This window comes from Erinaceus europaeus, chromosome 5 (genome assembly GCF_950295315.1).
Source record: "Erinaceus europaeus chromosome 5, mEriEur2.1, whole genome shotgun sequence".
Classification (NCBI taxonomy): domain Eukaryota; kingdom Metazoa; phylum Chordata; class Mammalia; order Eulipotyphla; family Erinaceidae; genus Erinaceus; species Erinaceus europaeus.
The window spans coordinates 50775634-50800713 of NC_080166.1; the positions used below are offsets into that span (position 1 = coordinate 50775634).

The 25080-nt window shown below is 39.3% G+C and overlaps 1 protein-coding gene across 4 annotated transcripts in view; it reads right to left on the reverse strand.

Moving 5' to 3' along the window:
* NDUFAF2 (NADH:ubiquinone oxidoreductase complex assembly factor 2) overlaps window positions 1-25080 on the reverse strand; it is a 445591-nt gene that overhangs the window by 320267 nt on the left and 100244 nt on the right. For 3 of the 4 annotated variants that reach the window (XM_060191304.1, XM_060191305.1, XM_007516911.3), the window contains exon 2: window positions 11131-11220. The exons of the other annotated variant lie outside the window; for it this stretch is intronic. In XM_060191304.1, coding sequence (XP_060047287.1) covers window positions 11131-11220 — 90 coding nt within the window. The remainder of the gene's footprint in view (window positions 1-11130; window positions 11221-25080) is intronic. 4 annotated transcript variants of the gene reach the window in all.

Below are 25080 nucleotides of genomic sequence, written 5' to 3' on the forward strand. Positions count from 1 at the left end.
TTGCAGGATGCTAAGAAGAGTAAGGAAGTAAAACACAAAGGTAAGGATATCAGGCAGTCATCAGATTTCTCATCACAAATGCTAGAGTAAAGGAAAGGGAGGAATGGCATACTTAAGTCCTAAAAGATAAGAATTGCCAGCCACTTTACTTTGCCACCTTACTTTGCAAAGTTATCTTTTAAGTCAAGAGAAGAGTGAAGGTGTTTTCAAACACATAGAAACTAACAGAAAGAACTTGTCACATCAATCCTGCCTTACATGACTTACTAAAAGTAGTCTCAGAAGAAACAACAAAACAAAATCTAAATGGTGTGATCAGGTAAAATAGAACCAGGAATACAAACAACAATAGAAGGAAAGAACAGTGAGATAGAAAAGGAGAGGGGAGGGGAGTTGGGCTGTAGCGCAGTGGGTTAAGCGCAGGTGGCGCAAAGCACAAGGACCGGCATAAGGATCCCGGTTCGAACCCCGGCTCCCCACCTGCAGGGGAGTCACTTCACAGGCGGTGAAGTAGGTCTGCAGGTGTCTATCTTTCTCTCCTCCTCTCTGTCTTCCCCTCCTCTCTCCATTTCTCTCTGTCCTATCCAACAATGACAACAACAATAATAACTACAACAATAAAATAACAAGGGCAACAAAAGGGAATAAATAAATAAAAATAAAAATATTTTTAAAAAAAGGAGGGGAAAAAATGGACAGACTAGTACAGTCAAAGGATGGTGAAACAAGACCAACAAAAACCCCACTGTTTTACATATAGTAAGTTAGACATTTATTGTAACTAAAGAAAATATGGAACAAAGAACCATAGAAGGCATTTATGAAGTCAGTGAGAAAACTAAAATAGAAAACCATTCAAACAAAATGACAAATAGGAGCAATGAGGAAAAGAAACAACAGAAATATTAGCCAGGAAAATAAATTAGAATGACTATAATGTAACCAACTATATTATAGTCAATATAAATGTTAATGGCTTAGATTCACCAAGCAAAAGACAGAGTGACTAGATGGATTAAAAAACAAGATCCATCTAACCTATGCCCTTAGAAAACAAAGAAAAGAGTAACAGGCTCAAAGTAATGAGCTGAAAGAAGGTGTTTCAAACAAATAATGCACAAAGAAGGAACAGGTACTCTACTATCAAATAAAATAGACATTAAGGCAAAGAAGATAATGAAAGACAGAGTTGACACTATATAAGGGTCAAAGGATCAATTCAATAAGAATACATCAAAATATATGATCCAAACTCTGGTGTATCCAAATACATAAGACAAGTTGTTTTTTCCCTTTTGTTATCCCCCCTTTTATCGTTGCTGTAGTTATTATTGTTGTTATTATTGCTGTTGTCATTGTTGGATAGGACAGAAATTGAGAGAGGAAGGGAAGACAGAGGAGGAGAGAAAGACAGACACCTGCAGACCTGCTTCACCACAAGTTTTAACTGACCTCAAGGGAGACACTGGCTGCAATATAGGACCAAAAAGAAGAGAAATATCAAATAACTGTCTAAAATCACTACTGAAATAACTAGAATAGAATCAATAAAGAGACCCAAAAGTCAACAGATGGAGGTAAATAACTAAAATCAGAGTAGTAGTTAATGAAATATAAACCAAAAAGGCAATTCAAAAAAATCACTGAAACCAGGAATTGTTTTTTTGAATGGATAAACAAAATAAGTAAATCATAGTCCAGACTTGAAAAAAAAAAAAGCTACGATAAAAACAATTAGAAATGAGAAAAGTAAAATTATAATTGGTGATGCAGAATATTAAGAGATTTTCTATGCAAGCAAATTTGACAACCTAGATGAAATGGATACATTCTTAAGTCAAATTAATGGCCATACTGATCCAAGAGGAAGCAGATAATCTAAAAAAGCCAATCACCAGTGCAAAAATTGAAGCAATAAGTCAAAAGTTTTCTCAACAGTAAAAGCCCAAGTTCAAATAGCTATACTAAAAAAAATTCTATAGGACTTTCAAGTTAGAACTAACACCAATCCTCCTCATACTCTTTCAAAAAATTGAAATGTGGGGATACTGCCAAACACATTCTATTAGGCTCAAACCTATAAATCCTTCTTCTTTCTTTTCTTTCAATATTTATTTATTCCCTTTTGTTGCTCTTGTTGACCTATAAAATCCTTAAGAGTCCTTTCCTACTTTGGAGATGCAGGGGTGTGAGCCTTGTAGAATGCAGATTTGGGAAAAGCAGGAAACTAAGGGAGTGAAGGGGCAGAAGAAAGCCAGCAAGCCAACAGGCAAAGAGACCAAGAGGCCTGTTTCCACCAGATATCCCCTATCTCTTAAGTTCTCACAAGTTCTCTCAAGGTTATGGTGTATACTAATAACATCTGCTAACCACGTCCATGTGGCACGCCTACCTTTTTGCTTACAGGCATAATGCATCATGCATTTACAACATACATGATGAATCCCACTTAGTATTGAGGAATTATCTCTATATGTTGTTTGTTGGATTCTATTTATCAAGATTTTGATAATGACCTGTGCATCAATGGTCATCTATGATGAGCAATGGAATATGATAGCTGGAGAATGGACTTAGGGCAGAAATAACTCATGTCTGCTTAGGTTTTTAAGTTAAGCCTTTACTTTGGTTTCCAGACCTTAATACATATTTTAAATGCCCTAAAAATGCCATTGAAAAAGAGTTTATTTTTTTCTATAGCTTGTAGGGATGGTACAATAAGCATGCATTAAACTAACTGAAAGAAAGCTTCCTTTTGCTTCCCACCAAGATGGAACAGGAACAAATTACCAGAAACAACCATTTTCAAGACAGTGGAATCAACTAATGGATACAGTGGTCCCCAACAATATCAAACATAGGCTATCCTATTTTTCCCAGGTTGTGGCAGGGAGGAACTGAGTTACAGGAGATCAAACCAAAATCCTAACAAAGTTATAGAGCTGGGGATAAGGATCTAGAGAGACCCAAGGTGACTAAAATTCCCAAGACAGATTGCTAAAGACAAGAAAGTTACATAGAGAGAAAATTTAAGATTACCGACCCACCCTACTAGAGAAAGAGAGAGGCAGACTGGGAGTATGGACCAACCAGTCAACGCCCAGGTTCATCGGGGAAGTAATTACAGAAGCCAGACCTTCCACCTTCTGCATCCCACAATGACCTTGGGTCCATACTCCCAGAGGGATAAAGAATAGGAAAGCTATCAGGGGAGGGGATAGGATACAGAGATCTGGTGGTGGAAACTGTGTGGAGTTGTACCCCTCCTATCCTACGGTTTTGTGATGTCTCCCTTCATAAATAAATAAATAAATGATTACCAGAAGGTCTCCATTAAGCATTCAGCAGAGGACTAATTAGCTCATAAAAATCAGGAGTTTCTGAGGCCAAGAAGCGGAGCATGTGAGAGGACTGGAAAGAAGAGGACTCAGGTTTTGCACAAGGGCAAGAGTCATGTCAACTCCCACTATCTAACTTGGAAAACCTTATGACTGATGAGACAAAGAAGAGGACTTAAAAATGACATATATTAAACTGCAGAATTATTACTCCTAGATTAAATGCTGCTCCAGTTTCACACAGCAACAACAACAAAAAATTTTTTTAAAGTCTTAAGAGACTCAAACTTTGCAAGTAACTTTACTATGTCTCAGAACAAAGTTAAAAAGATATAGGAATTGGGTTGGGGATACAGCATAAAGGTTATGCAAAAATATCTCCATGCCTGAGGCCCCATGGGTCCTTGGTTCTATCCCCAGCACCACCATAAACCAGAGCTGAATAGTATTCTGAAAAAATTTAAAAATCCAGTATGCAAGTAGGCAAAAATGCAGAATGTGTAATAGCCAATCAGAAATTACTGAGAAGACAAAGAAGCAGGTAAATATTTTCTTTTTAAAAATTTATTTTCTTTTTCTTTTTATTTATTTATTTATTTGCCTCCAGGGTTATTTTTTATTTTTAATTAAAATTTTTTATTATCTTTATTTATTTATTGGATAGAGACGAAGTCAGAAATTGAGAGGAAGGGGGAGACAGAGAGGGAAGGAGACAGAAAGATACCTACAACCCTGTTTCACCACTCGCAAAGCTTTCCCCCTACAGGTGGGGATCGGGGCTCGAACCCAGGTTCTTGACATTGCAACAGGTGTGCTCAACCAGGTACACCACCACCTGGCCCCTACCTCCAGGGTTATTGCTGGGGCTCAGTAGTGCACCACAAATCCACCGCTCCTGGAGGCTATTTTTTTCCCTTTTTGTTGCCCTTGCTTTTTGTTGTGGTGGTGGTGGTAGTTATTATTGTTGTTTTTATTGCTGTCATTGTTGTTGGATAGGACAGAGAGAAATAGAGATAGAAGAGGGAGACGGGGGGGGGGGGGGGGAGAAAGATAGACACCTGCAGACCTGCTTTTCACCACTTGTGGAGCGACCTTCCTGCAGAGGGGGAGCCGGGGGCTTGAACCGGGATTCTTAGACTGGTCGACCCCTCGTGCTTCCCGGCATGTGCCGTTAACCTGTAGTGCTAACGCCTGACCCCCTAAAATTTATTTTATTATATTTATTTATTTATTTATTGGGCAGAGACAGCCAGGATTTGAGAGAGAAGGGGGTAACAGAGACGGGAAAGAGACAGAGAGACACCTGCCACACTGCTTCACCCCTCACAAAGCTTTCCCCTTGCAGGTGGGGACCCGGGGCTCGAACCAGGGTTCTTGCACATTGCAACATGTGTGCTCAACCAGATGTGCTGCCATCTGACCCCTGTAAATACTTTCTATAGTGAGAATTTAAAAAAAAAAAAAACTAGCTTAAACTGAATAAAAACCGACAATCATGGTAAAATTAGCAGATAAGAGCATTAAAAAAAAAGTTACATTTATACCCTCAAAAGCACAAAAGCTAGATAAAAGATTAAAATAGACTCCTTATGGAATGAGAGAAGATCTTTCTATGCCATACATCAGAAAAAAAGGTGAATAACCAAAATAAACAAAGAGCACACCAAACTCAGCATAATAAAACAAACTGCTCTATCCAAAAGTGGGGAGAAAGTATAGACAGAATATTCACCAAAGAAGCAATCCAAAGGGCCAACATATATTTACTCAAAATCACTGATTATCAGAGAAATGCAAGTAAACACAACAGTGAGATACTGCTTGCTCTTATTTTTTAATATTTATTTATTCCCTTTTGTTGCCCTTGTTTTGTTGTTGTAGTTATTGTTGATGTCGTAGTTGTTGGATAGGAGAGAAATGGAGAGAGGAGGGGAAGACAGAGATGGAGAGAGAAAGATAAACACCTTCAGACCTGCTTGTGAAGCGACGCTACTGCAGGTGGGGAACCGGGGGCTCGAACCGTGGTCTTTAAGCCGGTCCTTGCACTTTGCACTTTGCGCCACTAGCGCTTAACCCCCTGCGCTATACCGCCTGACTCCCTGCTTGTTCTTATACTAAGTGTTGAGTTTGGTCCTTAGAGTACAGAGATGAACAAGGCAAAGACACTAAGCTGGAGAATCTACAAGTTCTGGGAGAAATAGCCGTCAAGTAAACCGGAAAACACCCTACAGTATATTAGATGCTGTGACTGGGGAGCATGAAGTGTGATGGAACTACAGCAACAAAGAGAGGGGTGCTTATCTAGCGTTAGAGGATGAGGAGTCAGTGTCTGCTAAAAAACTAGCTTAGTGATTAATCACGCAGGCAACTCCTAGGTGAAGACATTGGAAACAGAGAATCAAGGTTTAAATCAGGTATGCATATTTAGGCAGTTAATGTCTCCATTCCTCATTTAGAGAAATCAAAACAGAATTTACACAGGTTGTTGCCTCTACCTTTACCTACTAACCTGTGCTGTGTCCACATACTTTGTTTATCCATCATTATTACTGATGAATTTCCAAGTTATTTTCAAAGTCAACTCTTGCACATGTCCTGCTTTGCCTGCTCCAGGATTTCCCCCTGCATCCTGCATCTTCAGTTCTTCCTTTCTGATTGAATTTTTACCATTATTATTATTATACTATATTACGATTATAACTGGTAGTATGGAATATTATAAGTTGTGAGTTTGGATTGACCTGCCAATGCCCATGTCCAGCGGAGAAGGAATTACAGAAGCCAAACCTCCCACCTTCTGCACCCCATAAAGATCTTTGATCCATACTCCCAGAGGGATAAAGAATAGGGAAGCCTCCAATGGAAGGGATGGGATATGGAACTCTGGTGATGGGAGTTGTACCCCTTTTATCCTCCAATCTTGTCAATCATTATTAAATCAATAAGTTGTTTTTTTCTGACAGTTTCTCCTGACTTTAAACCAAAGCATAGTAAAATTTCTTGCTTGAGTCTACTTTCCTGTCTGAGTATTGATTCAACACAACCCTTTGTAGATACACATGTAAGATTTGTCGATGTCCACTCACTCCGAATTCACTCTTGATACTCTTTATTTTCTATTAAGCTTTGGTCCTTAATATTACACAAAACAATTTCTGTCAGGATCACCAATGGCTTCCCTCATTCCTTAAGGAATGTATCCTGAAAGCAAATAATGAATTCTCAGTGCTCACTTAATATGGAAGATCACTGCTGCCCCCTTGATGTTTGTTTGTTTTTTGTTTTTTAGCACAAGTCCTTTTCTTTATTTTTGTCTGTCAATACTTTTCCTGGCTACATGTTATTTGTTTTGTTTTGTTTTTCTACTAATGATCTCTAAACACGGGGGGTAGCCTAGGAGTCAGTCTTTAAACTTCTCATTTTCTATTAACACCAGTCTTTTTGTAATTTTAGCCAGACTCCTGGCTTTTGTGTCATCTGTTTTGAGGCAACTCCCTAATCTTTATTTCCGACCCCAAACTTTCCCAGCCCTTGGCTTATGTACAACTTAATATCTCTCTACTTGGATGTCTGCTGGGCATCTCGAAGTTAACATTTCCAAAGCTGATCTCATTTCCCTCCCAAATTTAATCTCCCACAGTCAAGCCTCTCTCAGCCAATAGCAACTCCATTTCGAAAGGTGAACCACAAGAGATTAAGCTATCGCTGATTGCACTCTTTTGCTCACATTCCACTTCTAGTTGTGTCAGCAAATCCCATCAGCTCCGTTTTCACAACAGATTCAGAATGTTAGCTACTTCTTTTCATGCCTATTGCTCCTCTGGTCCAAATCACAATTACCCTTTGCCTGAATTATTCCAAGAGTCTCTATCTTCATGTTTCTCAGGAGCCTTTGCCTCCTTCCCTGCTATGTGGTAGTCAGTGAACCTATTAAATATAACTCTTTTTGTTAACCAGGACTACTGTTTTAAAAACTTTCTATTGGCTTATTGGCTTTCAACCCCACTCAGCGCAAAACTGAGTATTCTGTTATTTTCCTAATCTCACGGGTCTATTACTTTCCCTCTGGCTTCCTTGCTATTCCTAATGTTATGTTCCTAATATGGCTTTTGAGAGCTTGTTTGGAGGTTCTAGTAGTGGGGCGCAGCTACTCATATACCCTCAGCCGAAGACTGGCTCATCTCTATTGGGGAAGGCCCTCCTCTTCGATGGAGCGCGCAGCTTCGGGAGGGACGCACATGGAGCAGTGAGGGAGGAAGGGGTCACCCAACTAGCCAGCCAGATCAGCTGAATCAACCCTGGCGATCAATGGGGTGACAGATGTCACAGCCAGATCGTCCTTACTTGTGTTAATATGGCTTTTGCACTTGCTCCCCAGAAATGCTTCTCTGCTAGTTATCTGCATGGTCAACTCTTTCTGCCTTTGCTCAAAAGTTGTCTCAGTAAGGCCTTTTCAGAATACTGTTTGTTTCAAGTTGAAAATCTGGGCAGGGGAGATAGCATAATGGTCATGCAAAGAGACCCTCATGCCAGAGGCTCCAAATTCCCAAAGTTCAATCCCCCGTACCACCATAAGCCAAAGTTGAGCAGTGCTCTAGTAGAAAAAATTAAAATAAAGTAGAAAATCCTCCTCAACACTCTCAAGTCCCTGCTTTATTCTGTGTCACCAATAATATACTATATAGTAGGTCACTGAGATAGAATGATGATTGTGAAAAAGACTTTCATGCCTGAACTTCAGAGGTCCCATGTTCAAGTCTCAGCTCCCACTACAAACCAGAATTGAGTAGTGAGTGCTCTGGCTGAGGAAAAAAAAAGAAGAAGAAGAAGAAGAAAAGAGAAAAATAATATATTATATAGCTTAGTTATTATCAGGCTTATTTTCTTTCTCTCAGCCACTCCAGAATGCTAAGGTCCTTGATAGATGTTTACTTAGCAAGTTAGTGGAAAAAGGCATGCTCCCTAGTACATGTTGCAGAAAGAAACATAGCTTGTGGGTAACAGTACTCTATTACTATTAATTGACAAATACAATATTCATTTGAACCTAAATACTTTATATTCACTTGGTGTTGGAGTCATTTACTTAAAAAGGTTTTTCAGCTTCGATTTTCTGTATGTAGTGTTTCTGTGTTTATTTATATTTTAATTTACTTTTTCATGGTATGGATTTCTTAGTTCTTATATTTAACTGATGCGGAACACTATAAAAATAATTTCAGTCTCAGTGTTTTGTTGACACATTTGTTTACAGGGTATGGCCCACAGGATAGTTATCTTGAATTACTGTGTCAAGGCAAAGTCATAAAAAGCATTAGAACTCCATCTAATTCTCTAAAAGTTTCAAAGACTGAAAAATGAGTCATTGCTTATTTGTTTATTTATAACAACTTTATAACATGTTGATTTTTATTATTATTGAAAAATGATAAAATGGGTTCATTATAAAAAGGTACAAGCATTAGTTGAGAATTGCAAATGTAGCTTATGACACAGGAAAGCCTGTTAAAATAAGAAAATTCAATTATATTCCTCCTAGAAATCGTTAATTTATTTTTTTGTATTTCTTTTAAAAGTCTCTGCTTTCCATCCATTTTTATGTTCTTGCTTCATAGCTCTAGTACTTCCATAACTACTGAGAAACAGAAAAGGTATTTTCAGGGAAATAAATATATGTCCTCATATGCTGGCATAAAAATTAACAATGACCATGGGTATTATATATAAGGTATGATATTTAATGCTATAGGTCTGTAATGGGTTTACTTATAAATAATTATTACTAAGCAATGGATTAGTGTTAGACTATCAAGTGTTAGTTATTAAGGTAACACTTGAGAAATATCAAGTGATAAAGCTGCCAGAGACCTAGAAAATATTCTCTGTATTGCTATGTACTTCTCTGTATAGACTGATTTCTTTTGTGAAATTTATTTGTTATTGAATAGAGATAGAAATTGAAAGTAAAGGGGGAATAGGAAGGGAGAGAGACAGAGAGACACCTGCAACCCTGCTTTACAACTTATGAAGCTTTCCCCTTGCAGGCGGGGATAGACTGCTTTTTATTTATTTATTTTTTATTTCTTTATTGGGGGATTAATGGCTTACAGTCAACCGTAAAATACAATAGTTTGTACAGGCGTAATATTTCTTAGTTTTCCACATAACAAATAACCCCCATTAGGTACTCCTCTACCATCGTGTTCTAGGACCTGAGAGCTCCCCTCCCCCAGCTCAGAGTCTTTACTTTGGTGCAATACACCAGCTCCTGTCCAAGTTCTACTTTGTGTTTTCCCTTCTGTTCTTATTAGTCAACTTCTGTCTATGAGTGAGATCACCCCATATTCATCTTCCTTATGACTTATCTCACTTAACATGATTTGCTCAAGCTCCATCCAAGATGAGGTGAAGAAGGTCAATTTGTTTCATATATATATAATTTATTATTGGATAGAGACAGACAGAAATTGAGAGGGGGAGGGGAGATAGAGAGGGAGAGAGACAGAGAGACATCTGCAGCGCCACTTCACCACTCATGAAGCTTTCCCCCTGCAGATTGGGGACCAGGGGCTTGAACCTGGATCTTTGTGCACTATAGTGTGTGTGCTTAACCAGGGCCACCGCCTGGCCCTGATGAATTCATTTTTAATAGCTGAGTAGTATTCCATTGTGAAGAATGACTTCTATTTTGAGACTTCTGGGTGTTATTGCCATGGAGTAGCAGCTGCCTCAAGTTGTTCCCCTGATTAACCAGCGAAAGCACAAAAAATGACCTGGAAACTCACCAAACTACAACCCGGATTTCTGTAGAAATACACTAAGCCAGAGATGGGTGCAGGTGTGTACAGTCAACAGATGGCAAAAAAGGGGTGAGGGAGATATTCTCAGGACTTAAGAAGCCATGTTTAGTGGCAGACAGTGGAGCACATTGCCAGTGGCATCAAGGTGTCTAACTTAACTTTTGACCTAAAAGGCCACATGCTATTGAACTGCCCATGAAGACTCACCAGTGATTTCTTCCAAGATCAGACAAGATCAGGCGTGTTCAGGGTGGTATGGCTGTAGATTCACCAGTGATTTCTATTTTCTTTGTAGTGGGTCAGCTTTTGGTGTGCTAACATTCAGATAGTGGATAGAAGATAGCCACCCATAATTTACCAAGTCCATATGTTACTATTCCAGTCATATTAAGACTGACCACTTTGATTTTTTTTTTTTACCTTACTTCCAAAACTATACAACAGGAAACACGTGTTCATCCCTATTTAAGCAGGGGTCAGATAATACGGTTATTGTAAGTTGAGTGAAAATAGTAACTAGTATCTACAGTATAATACATGATTTATAAAAGAGGACACTAAGACTGTTAAGTATGAGGGACTTTCCCATGTTCATGTGGGTGGTTAGTCCTGGAAACAAGATTTAAACCCTGGGGTTGTAAAAGGGCAAGGTAGCACATGAGAGTACAGTATCTCCTTCAATGCTACACCTCAGGAGCTTCACTTAACTCACAACAGACCCCAGCTCTACAAATGCTTAATAGTGCTTTTCATAATAGACAAGTCCATAATACATGTCTCATAAATGTGCTGCTGCCTTCACAGCTTTCAAAATAGCTATGTTCTTTTTAAAAGTTTCAAATTAACTGAAATGAAGTTTCACTGTGAAAGTACTTGCAAAGAGATATATATATATATATATATATATATATATATATATATATATATGCTCTTGTTGAGTTTGTATCTAGTTGAACAACTTGCCTTTGAGAAAACATTAAAAGTGTAAATACCTTCCCATTCTGTTGGTATGTCCCCTACTTCATAGTCTACTTCTCTTTTTGTCGCAGCTTCAACAATTCGTTTCTCTCGAATAGTTTGTCCTATAAGACAAAAGTGATGATTAATTTTTTTAATGGAATCCAAGATAAGTAGTTAATGAAAGTACTACTTCTCCCCTTTGGGCATTGTATGCCACTTCATATGGTAAAATAACAGGGAAATGAACAGATTCTATTTACAATTAGGTGACATTACAAAAAATCATTTTTTAAAAAAGTATCCTGTTTTCATTCATTGCCTCTGGGAGAGAACTTCACATGAGGCAGAGAAGAGATAGACAAGTCAGAATACCACTCCAGTCCATGCAGTGCTGGCGATTAAACCAGGAATCTTGGGCATAAAGTCAGATGCTCTACCAATTGAACCATCTTTCCAGAAGCCAAAAATCAGTTTCTAAACTACTGCAAAAAATTAAATTTCCCATCAGAGCATGCAAAAGTTCATTTTGGTACAGTATGTCCAGATTCTATGTACAGAAAAAGAACCAGTTAATCTATACACACACGAAAGGTCTGTTAAAAATAAAATCTAGTAATCATTATCATGTCCTACTTCTTCAAAGTCTGCAAATATATGCATTACAGGTGCTAATGGCTGCTGCCACTACCATAAGTACGTAGTTGACCATAAGGCCTTATTATCACTCTGCCACCGTACCCTAGAAAATCCAAGAAAACCAAATCATGAGTTGAATTCTGTGGCCCATTGATGCTTCAGAGAACTCTAAATGAAGAAGAACAAAGTAAGTACAGTGCTTCAGGTGTGAGATAGACATCAACAGGAATAGGGTGGTAGAATGTGGAAAATATGAAAATAGAGACACAATAAAGACAAAGGAGAAGGGTCATGGATAAGAGGAGAATTCCTATTGCTTACAGTTCTCAACGATAAAAAGCTTCTAGTGGGGGTAGGAGATAGCATACCTGGAAAAGTACATTTTACCATCTGTGAGGACCTGGTTTCAAGCCCTAGTACCTCATGAAAGCACCATATATAGCACCAAGGAATTATGTGCTGTGGTGTCTCTCCTCTCTCTCTCTCTCTCTCTCTGAAATTAAAAGGGTAGGAGAGGGGGGATGAGTCTGCTGGGAGAAGAGGAGGTGAAGCCCCAGTGACTAAATAAATACAATTATTATTTATTATTATTTATAAAATATTTATTTATTCCCTTTTGTTGTCCTTGTTATTTTATTGTTGTAGTTATTATTGTTGTTATTGATGTCACTGTTGTTGGATAGGACAGACAGAAATGGAGAGAGGAGGGGAAGACAGAGAGAAAGATATCTGCAGACCTGCTTCACTGTTTGTGAAGCAATTACCCTGAAGGTGGGGAGCTGGGGGGCTCGAACCAGGCTCCTTAAGCTGGTCCTTGCACTTTGCGTCACCTGTGCTTAAGCCGCTGCACTACCGCCCAACTTCCCAATTATTATTTTTTTAATGCTAGTGTGCATTTGAAATTCATATAGAAGCCCTAAATCTATGTGATCTATCTTTCTGTTTTTAGAAAGACTTAATTATATCCATTAAAAAAATGTTCTGGGAATTCTGACCAGATCAGTGAGGGGGGGGGGGGGATGGGAATTGGGACATACAAAGTAAGGCTTTCTCTTCTTCCTCTAAGCCAATATTACCTTATGTTATTAAGTTGACTGAGTGATATAATTAAAGAAGCTGTCCTTATTGCCTATATTTCTCTCTCCTACACTACCTGAAATTCCACTAACCAAAAACTCCCCCAACTGCATGGAATGAAATGACTGTCTGGAAGAAAGAAAATCTCAAAAAGGTAGCCTAACAAGAACACCTAATTTTTCTTCCTCTGCCTTAATCTTAGTTAAGTGAAAGGCTGGAATTTCAAAGATAAGCCACTAATGAGTAGAAACTGAAGTATGGGACTGGGAAATCTGCATTTCATTAGGAGTCATTTAATCAGACTAATTTAATACTGGCACAGAGGACTCCCAAGTTTTATAAAGAGGAGATAGCTTTCACTCATCTTATCCAGTAAATTTACAGAAGGGCAAGGGATTAGTAGGAAAGTCCCCAGATTGTAGGGACTAGTCAGAATAAAAGGAGCCTATAACATCACAACTACACAGCTCTAATAGCGGAGGCTAGTATAGGTACATATGTTTGTACTAAGTGCTATTTATATTCACATATGTAGACATGTTGTAATAACAAGTTACTATAAACTTAGCATATACTAGAGTACAAGACAATTTCCAAACCGTCTGAAAGAGAGAGGGAAAAAACTATCTTAGTTGTTTTCTAAAGCAGTAATAAGTCTAGAAAGGAAAACTACAGTCTAAAACACAAAATGCTAACAAATAGGTTTCTGAAAATATGTGCGTACTATAGGCACATAATATAAATGCACATCAATAAAATTTAGCACATAGGGAAAGGCTAGAGAGGTCTACTACTCCCAGTTGTGCCACTAAATGCATATAAATTACAGCTACGTCTATATGTCAATGACACAGAAATGTGCTTTTTATTCCTGCCTTTGGATTTATAACCTTCATTTAAGGTCTCCCAACATTTTTTTTTAACAGAGCTGGGCCCTGCACATGCCCACTTTCACTGTTCCTGGGATGACTTTTAAAGTAAGTTAGAGAGACAGAATGGTCTCCCAACAGTTAGAAAAAAAATCATACTTATATGTATGTATGTACTGAAGAGACAGGAAGAATAATTCATGGTTTAATTTAACTCCTTGATAGTCACTAAAAAAAAAACTCTTTGTTTACTAATATATAATATCAAAGACATAAAACATGCATATACATAGAATAAAGGCCATTATTTTATCAAATAAATATTTTTTGAGCCCTCCACCAATAATTTTTTGTAACTACTCCATTCTCTGGAATAAATCCTACTTGTGCAATTTTAAAGGATCGGGAATAAAATTTATGTTTTCCATTGAGTAAGAACCTGTGCATGATCTGTACGTTTAATCATACGAATGTTTCACATAGTAGTTTTAAAGGCAGTCCTACTTACTATTAAAAATAATAATAATCCTTGGAAAACAGATGAATTTAAGTGCCTGTTCTAAGGCATAATTTCCACTGAATGTTAACTGAGACCAAGGAGATAGCTCAGCACGCTGTACGTGTCCCAGGGTTCTAGCAACATCGCGGGTGCTGCATGTACCGCGTGGTGCTCTGGATTCTCTCTTTTGGACACTCCCATAAAATTCTACGAAATCAACATGTATTTAAAAAACTGAGTAACAAAGAGCATGCAATGTAATGTATGTGTAGGCCGACTAATGTTCAATACAAGAATAAGCAACAGACATTGATGTCGTCAATAGGCGCTATTTAAAAAAAGGACGCGGTGGGGTGGGTCGGGTGATAGCGCAGCGGGTTAAGCGCATGTGGCCCAAAGCTCAAGGACCAGTGTAAGGATCTGGTTTCCAGACCCCCCCACACACTCCCCACCTGCAGGGCGGTGGCTTTGCAAGCAGTGAAGCAAGTTTGCAGGTGTCTTTCTTTCCCCCTCTCTGTCTTCCCCTCCTCTCTCGATTTCTCTCTGTCCTATCCAACAGCAATGACAGTAATAACAATAATAGTATCAACAGCAACAACAATGATAAACAAAAAGGGACAACAATAGGGGAAAAACAGCCTCCAGGAGCAGTGGATTCGGCACAACGCCCCAGTAATAACCCTGGAGGGAAAAAAAAAAAAAAAAAAAAAGAAAAAAAAAGAAAGAAAAAAAAAAAAAAGAAAAAGAAAAAGGACCAGGCAGGTGCGCCTGGTTAAGTGCATATATTACCAAGCTCAAGGACCCAGGTTCTAGCCCTTACTCCCCAGCTGCAGGGAGGATGCTTCACGAGTAGTGAAGCAGTCTGCAGGTACCTACTTTTCTTTCTCTTTCTCTATCTCCCACTACTCTCTTAATTTCTCTCTGTCCTAATAAAAATTAGGAAGGGAAAGGGGAAAAAAAGGAAATGGTGGATTTGTAGTGCCGGCAATAACCTGATGGCAATTAAAAAAAAAAAAAAAAAAGGCAAGATAGCTCAGCTGGGAAGGTGCCTGCTTTGTCCTGTGGTTCATCCCACTGAGTGAAGCTTCAGTGTTATGATGTTTCTCTCTTTCCCTCTTGATTTTCTTCTTTTCTCTTTACTTTTATCTAAAAACGTCACTCCTCAGCCACGAAGCCAGAAAGAGAGAAAGGAAGGGAGGGAGAGATGGATGGAGAAAGCGAGGGGGGGGGGGGGAGAGATGCAGCCCGCATCGGTGACCTTGGGAGAACTGCAATTTCCAGTGAAGGGACTAAAAACACAGACTCCTGGTGGTGGGAGTGATGTGGAATTATACCTCTGCTGCTTCAATATTAAATCACTAAAAAAAAAAAAAAAAAAAAAAGAACTAAGGGAGTCAGGCGGTAGCGCAGTGAGTTAAGCGCACATGGCGCAAAGCGCAAGACAGGTGCAAGGATCCCAGTTTGAGCCCCCGCCTCCCTACCTGGGGGGGAGGGGAGGCATCGATTCACAAGCTGTGAAGCAGGTCTGAAGGTATCTATCTTTCTCTCCCACTCTGTCTTTCCCTCCTCTCTCCATTTCTCTCTGTGCTAAACAACAACAATATTAATGACAACAACAAAGACAACAAAATGGGAAAAATGGCCTCCAGGAGAAGCGGATTCATAGTACAGGCATCAAGCCTCAGCAATAACCCTGGAGGCAAAAAAAAAAAGTCAGTTGTAGGGGCTGGTTGCGCACATGTTACAATGAGCAAGGAATGGGGTTCAAGCTCCTGATCCCCACCTGCAGGGGGAAAGCTTCATGAGTGGTGAAGCAGGGCTTCAGGTCTCTCTCTCTCTCTCTCTCCCTTCCCTCTTGATTTCTGGCTGTCTCTATTCAATAAATAAATATTAAAAAATCCTTAGCCTTTAAAAAAAACAGAGTTGTGGTTTGAGCAATGGTTCAGTGAGCAGACAGCATTTGTATATGCAGAAGACTCTAGGTCTGATCCCCATCCCCGGGACTACATGTAGTCAGTCTATCAGTGCTCTGGTCTCTCTCTGACTCATAAAATAAAATTAAAAAACTTCAACCTGCCTACCACCACAAATTTTTTCCTCTTTATTTCTTTTATTCTGATAGAGACAGAAACTGAGAGGGAAAGAAAAGACACATGCAGCACTGCCCCACTGCCTGTGAAGCTAGGTGACCCACATGAGCCTAGCCCTTAAATCTTAAGAATGAAAAAATGCATTGCTGTTCTACTTTAAACTTCAGATTTAGGGCATTGGGCAGAGGCATACCAGTTATGGGAACATAGTACTAAGTGTAAATACACACACAAGGATCCAAGTTCAAGACCCCAGCTTCCCACCTGCAGGGGAGATGCTTCACAAGCAGTGAAACAGGTCTGCAGGTGTCTATCTTTCTCTTGTCCTCTCTATCTCCCCCTTCCTTTCTCTCAATTATTCTCTGTCCTATCCAATGGAATGGGAGGGGGGCTGCCAGGAGCAGAGGATTTGTAGTGCCAACTACAAATAAAAATAAAACAAACAAACAAAAACCCAAAAACATTAGCTTTAATTATAAAAGTCAAAACAGAAGTTTGAATCCAAACAGATCATTGTGGACAGTGCTGATTAGATTTAAATAGCGTACAAGAGACAGTATTATTTTCCAAAGTTAAGAAATCCTAAAACTAGCTTCCATTGAGTTAATTGCCCTTGGAATACAGTTTCCTAGTCCTTTGTTTAGAAAAACACAGGATTCATAGAGATTAAAAAGAAAGAAAGGAAGAAAGAAAGAAAGAAAGTTGATATCCTCAGATATCAGATCTATAATAGGCATAGGTAAAAGTCATACTTCATTTGTTTTGTTGAGCTTCTGGGATAGAGTATGGCATCCCTGGACACAAACAGGCAAAGAAACATCTAGAGCTGAAATCCCAGCTTCAACCAGTCAATTACCAGCTCTGCAACACCTGTTCGTTTATAGCCTAAGTATCTTTCTTTAATATGGCTCGCTTCTCCCCACTCCATATTCACTGCTATTTTACCATGAATGCCCTCAAAATTATTGATTAATATCCTACCTGTATGTTTTATTCAAATGTACACAAAAATAGATGCATTGCTTCAAATTTTAATAAACTGTCTTTATGCCACTTATGCGCCATTTTATAGATGACATTTGATCCAATAACATGTTTGGTAATACAGAAAATAAGGACCAACATAACCAGTAAGAAATTCTTGTCAGTGGGAAGTCGTTATTGAACAACAAAGTCTTGCTTAGGTTGTATGTATCCTTCATTCTGTAAAATCCTATGAGATATTACAACAATCATAAGTTTTCGAGATATATATTACCAAAGCACTGCTCAGCTCTGGCTTATAGTGGTGCAGAGGATTGAACCTGGGACTTTGAGCCTCAGGCATGAGAGTCTGTTTGCATAACCATTATGCTCTCTACCCCTGCCCCCAACAATCATAAGTTTTAAAGGACTGAGATCCAAAAATTCAGGAATAACCAGAGGGGAGAGGAAAAAAAACAGCTAAAATTACAGTCTGTTTACATGTGTCAGACTCTGAAGTAAATTTTAACTTTGTATGGGTGCTTTAATTTAAACTGGCTATATAATGTGCTCATATTATCATTTCATCTTATAAAAAAGAGATTGAGGAATAAGAGAATTTTAAACATTTATTTTAGTTTACTAGTTAGCCAACAAGTCTTCTGACTCCAGACTTTACTTAGTCACTAAACAAGGTTGCCAGACTTCAAAACATCTACAAAGGTTACAACTATTATAAATGCACTACATTTCAGTTAGTAAAACACAGGTCTAAGCAAAAGTAGAAGTAACTGCCATTTTCCAGAAGATTAAAAACCAACTATTTGCCTACAAAAAAAGAAAAATAAAACACTGCCTTCCCTTAAGGTATTTTTAGAATACAGAAAATACATCTTAAATCATTCAGTGTAACAATCACAACAATCATTCCTCAACTTTCAACAAACATTCACCGAAGGAAATCTGGAAAGCATCGAAAAGTAAAAGGAGAAAGAAAATGTGCCCACAACTTCATCACCTAAAAAAAAGGAAAAATTAAAAAAAAAACACCAACCTACTATTAATACTTAATTCAATTTCTAGATATATTCTGATTTTATGGAGAGTGTGAATAATATTTGGGAGGGAACCAATTGTGTTTTACATAAAAAGAGAAAAACAAAAGAGCATGTCTCTTTAAGAATAGGCACTGGGGGGCCAAGTGGTGGTACACCTGGCAGAACACCCATGTTACAACCTGCAAGGATGCAGGTTCGAGCCCCCAGTCTCCACCTGCAGAAGGAAAGCTTTGTGAGTGGTGAAGCAGGGCTGCAGGTGTCTCTCTGTCTCCCTATCTCCCCCTTCCCTCTCTATCTCTATCCAATAAATAAATAAAGATTAAAAAAATTTTTTTAGCACTAGGGCTAGAGAGGGGCTCACAGGGGAGGTCACCTGCCTTGTATGTGCACAGCCCAGGTTTAAACCCTGGCACCACAGAGGAGATGGCAATGGTACTAGGAGGGAAGGTCTATGCTGTGGGGTCTCTCTCCTGCCCCTTCTTTGTCTAAGGGACCCAGGAGCAGTGAGACTGCCGGTGTGAGGCTGAGACCCTGACTCAAAAAAAGAAAAGAAGGGGGGGGTCAGGCGGTGGCACAGTGGGTTAAGCGCATGTGGCGCAAAGCGCAGGGACCGGCGTAAGGATCCCGGTTCGAGCCCCCGGCTCCCCACCTGCAGGGGAGTCGCTTCACAGGCGGTGAAAAAGGTCTGCAGGTGTCTATCTTTCTCTCCCCTCTCTCTCTGTCTTCCCCTCCTCTCTCCATTTCTCTCCATCCTATCCAACAACAAAGCAACGTCAACAATGGCAATGATAACCGCAACGAGGCTGCAACAACTAGGGCAACAAAAAGGGGGAAAAATGGCCTCCAGGAGCGGTGGATTCATGGTGCAGGCACCGAGCCCAGCAATAACCCTGGAGGAAAAAAAAAAAAAGAAAAGGAGGAGGGGAAGAATGGAAAGAAAGAAAAGAAAGGGAAAAGGAGGAGAAGCAGCAGCAGCAGCTATTAAACAATTTAAAAATTACTAAAGGAGGAGCTAGAGATTTCCACACCAGGAAGAGCTCTCTGACCTTGCCATGCAATGAAGCCCTGGGTTCAAGTCCTATAGCACCGCAAGGGAACTCTATGGGTGCTGGAAAAGACCCCAAGCATCGTTGGTAGAAAGAGAAACACCAGATATTCCCTATCCGCAGACAAGTAGGAATAAGAGAGTAGTCAGAATGAGTCTCTCAGAGGGCAAAGAACCAATCAAACACTAAGAACTTTTGATATTTTAAGCAATGTTTTGAAGACAGATTTTTCTCTTCAATCTCACGAAATTTGCCCTCAGATTTAAAAACTTACTCTTTTTTCTTTTGTCTCCAGGGTTATCACTGGGGATCCGTGCCTGCACTACCAATCCACTGCTCCTAGAGGTCATTCCCCCCCCCCCCCCGTTTTTGTTATTGTGGTTGTTGTTGGATAGGATAGAGAGAAATAGAGAGGGAAGGGGAAGACAGAGGGGGGAGAGAAGATGGACACCTGCAGACCTGCTTCACCACTTGCAGAAGGGGTGGGAGGGGGATCTAACCGAGATCCTAATGCCAGTCCCTGAGCTTGGTGCGCCCCCGCCTGGTCCCCTGTTTTTTTTTTTTAATAAGCTGTATCAGCGCAGTGTGGAAGTCTCTCTCATGCCTCTGTCTCTGGGCCACAGAATTATTCTCCCCATTGACAAAATATAAGGATTAGTTTGTGAAGTAACCTTCTCAGAAGAGTTTATAGACATACAAACACATTTGCTTTTTGGAAAATTTTTACTTGTGATACAAATAGTAGCAAACTAATGGATATAGATTGAATGTATCCTCCTCAAAGCACATGTTGAAAGTTGTTTTGTTTTGTTTTGTTTTAAAAGATTGACTTATCTTTACAAAAAAGTCCACAATACCACTCAGTCCTGGCACATTTGGCGCTAAGGATTGAAAATAGGTTCTCAAGCATGAAAGTCCTATGTCTTACCCCTAAGTTACATCCTCAGGTCATATATTGATTGAGATTCGTGCTGTCCTAAAAGATGCCCTACAGAGTTGTATGTGAGGCTTTAAGAAGACACTCAATCAACAAGTCAAGAAGCAAGTCATCATCAGACATCAGATCTGTCAAAACCTCAATGTTGGACTGACTTCTCAGTCTCCACTACCGTGAAAAATAAATGCTGTCTAAGTCAATCAGTCTGTAAACATTTGTTGTGCAGGATGAGTAAAGTCAGATATCAATCATATAGAAGATATCAATCAAGTTCTTACTTTGCTTATTTCTCCCGTAATAGCCTAACTTGAAACTTTTCACAGATGAATACAAGAAGATACATGTCATAATTTTTACAACATATCATTCCTTATTGATATTTAAATTGTTCCTCATATTTTGACATTACAATTAATAATAAATATATTTTTTAAAAAGATTATTTATTTATTCATGAGAAAGACAGGAGGACAGAGAGAACCAGACATCACTCTAGTACATGCGCTGCCTGGGATTGAACTCAGGACCTCATGCTTGAGAGTCCAATGTTTTATCCACTGCAACACTTCCTGGACCACAACATAAATAACTTAAAAAAATTTTTTTTAAGTTATTTATTTCCCCTTTTGTTGCACTTATTGTTTTAGTTATTGTTGTTGTTCTTATTGATGCCGTTGTTGTTAGATAGGACAGAGAGAAATGGAGAGAGATGGGGAAGACAGAGAGGGGGAGAGAAAGACACCTGCAGACCTGCCTCACCGCCTGTGAGGCAACTCCCCTGCAGGTGGGAAGCTAGGGGCTCGAACCAGGATCCTAACGCCAGTCTTTGCACTTTGCACTATGAACGCTTAACTCCTTGCGCTACCACCCAGCTCCCAATAAATAACTTTTAATGTAATTTTTAAAACAGATACATCTATTGTTGCTGCAATTTTGATAGTTATTTCCAAATTACCCTCATAAAGGCTGCACCGATTGAACTCCCATAATAATAGGGATATAATTCCATACCATCGCCACCACCAGAGTTCTATGTCCCCAAGCCCCTCCAGCAGAAACTGTAATAGTTCTCCCAAGGTCACAGATATGGGTTGGCTTGATTTTTTTTTTTTTTTTTTTTTGCCTCCAAGGTTATCTCTGGGGCTCGATGCCAGCACTACAAATTCACTGCTTTTGTAGGCCTTTCTTTTTTAAAAAATTTTTTATCGTATAGGACAGAGAGAAGTTGAGAGAGGAGGGGGAGATAGGGTGAGAGAGAAAGACAGGCATCTGCAGACCTGCTTCACTGCTTGCAAAGCGACCCCCATGCTGGCGGGAAGCTGGGGGCTCGAACAGTGGTCCTTCAGTTAGCGGTTCCTTGAGCACTTATCCCGGTGTGCTACCACCTGAACCACTGAGTTGACTTTATATCTATCAATATATATATGTCTAGGGCTGGGGAAACAGCTTAATGGTTATGCAAAAAGACTTTCATGCCCAAGGCATCAAAGGTCCTAGGTTCAATCCCCATGGCTGCATTAGCCAGAGCTGAGCAGTGCTCTGGTAAAGCAAACAAAAACAAACAAATATATATACATATACACATTTGTTCTCTCTCTCTCTCTCTCTCTCCATATATATATGTTTTGTTTTGTTTTTGCTTGCTTGCTCATTTATTCTATGGTCCTCCCTTTACTTCCTTTCTAAATCACACCTAAACTTATTACCATTTCCAAGTGTCCTTCCTTTTTCCTCTTCGCTCTCAGATAGCAAAATAGTGCCTGGCTTCCTCTGGTATTTTCCAGATTTGCTTCCTTTTTGGTGATGGTATAAAAACAAAGATTCCTGGTGAGAAACATTTTTGGTCCCAGTCTAGAGCCTTCTGATCATCTTCCTTTATCTTTTCCCCCTTCTAAGGGTATGGACCAAAATCTTTTGAATAATTTGTTCTGTTTTCTGGCTTCTATTGCTTGCTAATCTTTTATTTAACAAATTATAGAAGCTCTTTATATAGTTAAGTAGCTATCATATTTAAGAATGGCTTTTTCATTGGTATGCATTGCATATGCTTTTTATAGCATCTTTTAAGCTTTATATATCCTTTATTTTGCCTTTTGGAAATTTTTTAAGTTATTTCTTTTTAAAAATATTTATTTATTTATTCCCTTTTGTTGCCCTTGTTGTTTTATTGTTGTTGTTATTATTGTTGCTATTAATGTTGTCGTTGTTGGATAGGACAGAGAGAAATGGAGAGAGGAGGGGAAAACAGAGAGGGGAAGAGAAAGATAGACACCTGCAGACCTGCTTCACCGCTTGTGAAGCGACTCTCCTGCAGGTAGGAGCCGGGGTTCCTTAACGCTGGTCCTTGCACTTTATGCCTCCTGCGCTACCACCCAACTCCCGCCTTTTAGAAATTTTAATAATCTGGTTGAGTTTCCCAAATCCTTTTGTTTCACAATTAAAAAATATTTCTCAGACTAGCATACTCCTTCTAAATTCTATGGCTTTGATTTTACATCTTATATATTAAAAATTGTGAAAAAATTGATTTTAAAGGTAATTCCACCCTTTTACCCAGCAACATCATTTCTAAAAATTTATGTTAATAATAATCCATTACAACTATGACACCATTCCCCAGACAATAACTTGGGTTACCTGCATATTAGATGTCAGGCACAGGCAAAAACTATTTGGGTCATGGGCCCCTTGGAATATACCTAAAATAGGCCTACTAGCTATTTCCAAAATGGAGACCCCAAATCTTCATCTATAATATTCCAGCCTTTAGGTTCATGATTAGTCAACAATTTGCTCTGCTTTCTATCTTAACTCCATTCAGGCCTAAACCCCTATTCATACACAGTAGCTGGGGAACACTAGCAACCTTGAGCTTCTGGTGTGACCCCAGTCGGTTTAACCTTGATACTATAAGGCTCTGACAGGCACTTTAAGACCATGGTCAGTGATCATTGCCCAGGCCTGCTTAAAAACAGACCCCTTGGGGCCAGGCAGTAGCACAGCAGATTAAACGCACATGGCACAAAGTGCAAGGACCAACTAACTGGCATAAGGATCCCAGTTCCAGCCCCCCCCCCACCTGCTCCATCACTTCACGGGAAATGAAGCATGTCTGCAGGTGTCTTTCTCTCTCCCTCTCTGTCTTCCTGTCTTCTCTCAATTTCTCTCTGTCTTATCCAACAACAACTATAGCAATGGCAACTAAGATAAACAAGGGCAACAAAAGGGAAAAAATAGCCTCCAGAAGCAGTGGATTCACAGTGCAGGCAAAGAGTCCCAGTAATAACACTGGAGGCAAAAAAACAAAACAAAACAAAACAAAAAAACCAGACCCCTGACCCACGTTATCATGGAGCAAAAGATGTAAAGAGAAAATAGAAGCTTGAGGAAAACTTGCAATTCAACAGAACTATGCAAACTTCATGAAAAGAACATCAAAGCTATAATCCTCACAATGCTTACTAAAATGTGAAGTCCAAAAAGATAGAAAAAATATGAGAATTCATAAAAGAAATCAGAGATAAAGAATGGAGAAGCTGAGCTTACGGGGAAAAAAATACAGTGGTCACTTGAGTACAGATTATCATGCATAATCTGTACCCAGGCGCAAGTCTCTGGTCCTCAACTGCAGGAAGAAGTTTCACTAGCAATGAAGTACTGCTGCAGGCGTCTCCCTTTCTCTCTCTCTTCTGTCTCTCCTTCCCTTCTCAATTTTTCTCTTTCTCTATCAAGTTTAAGAAAGGAAAGGAAAGAAAAAAAAGAGAAGTGGCTGCCAGGAACGATAGATTTATCATGGTAGGCAGGCACTAAGCCTCAGAGGTAACCTTGATGGCAGAAAGAAAGGAAAAGGGAGGAGAGAAAACAATAAAGGGACCACCAGCAGAAATATAGAAACTAGAGACTGAATCAGTGAGTTTAAGGACAGAGTAGAGAGAAGAAGAAAAAAAAGAAAAAAAAAAAGACAGAGCAGATAACTTATGTGAAGAATAATATCCAAGAATCTCCCCTAACTCAAGGAGATCGTGAGATCCAGGAAGCTTTAAGAATTCTACACAGGGAGTTGGGTAGCACAGCAGGTTAAGCACAGGTGGTGCAAAGCGCAAGGACCGGTGGCATAAGGATGCCAGTTCGAGCCCCCGGTTCCCCACGTGCAAAGGAGTCACTTCACAAGCGATGAAGCAGGTCTGTAGGTGTCTGTCTTTCTCTCCCTGTCTCTGTCTTCCTCTCCTCTCTCCATTTCTTTCTGTCCTACCCAACAATGATGACAACAATAATAACTACCATAAAAAGAAACAAGGACAACAAAAGGGAATAAATAAATAAATATTTAAAAAAGAATTCTAAACAAAACAAGCACAAATCAAAGCATAGGAAAGCATAAACTAAAGTGGCAAAGATAAAAGATACAGGAAATCTTAAAAGAAGCAAGAGAAAAATGCAAAAAGTCACATATAAGGGAACTTCCATTAGACTATCAATTGATATTTCAATAAAAATTCTAATGGTTATAAAGTACAGGAAGGATATATCCAGGTTTTAAATGGAAAAAAAATTCACCCAAGAATATAACCATGTAGGTTACCACTCAGATTTGAAAAAGTGATGAAAAATTTTTCAGACAAGAGGAAGAGAAATGCATTACCACCAAACTGTTTGGCCCTGCAAGAAATATTAGTGAGGGCTGAGAAGACAGTTTTAATAGTGATGGAAAAGACTTTCATGCCTGAGGCACTGAGGTCCTGGGTTCAAAGCCTAGCACCAACATAAAGCAGAGCTGAGCAGTCTCTCCCTCTCTCTCTTCCTATCT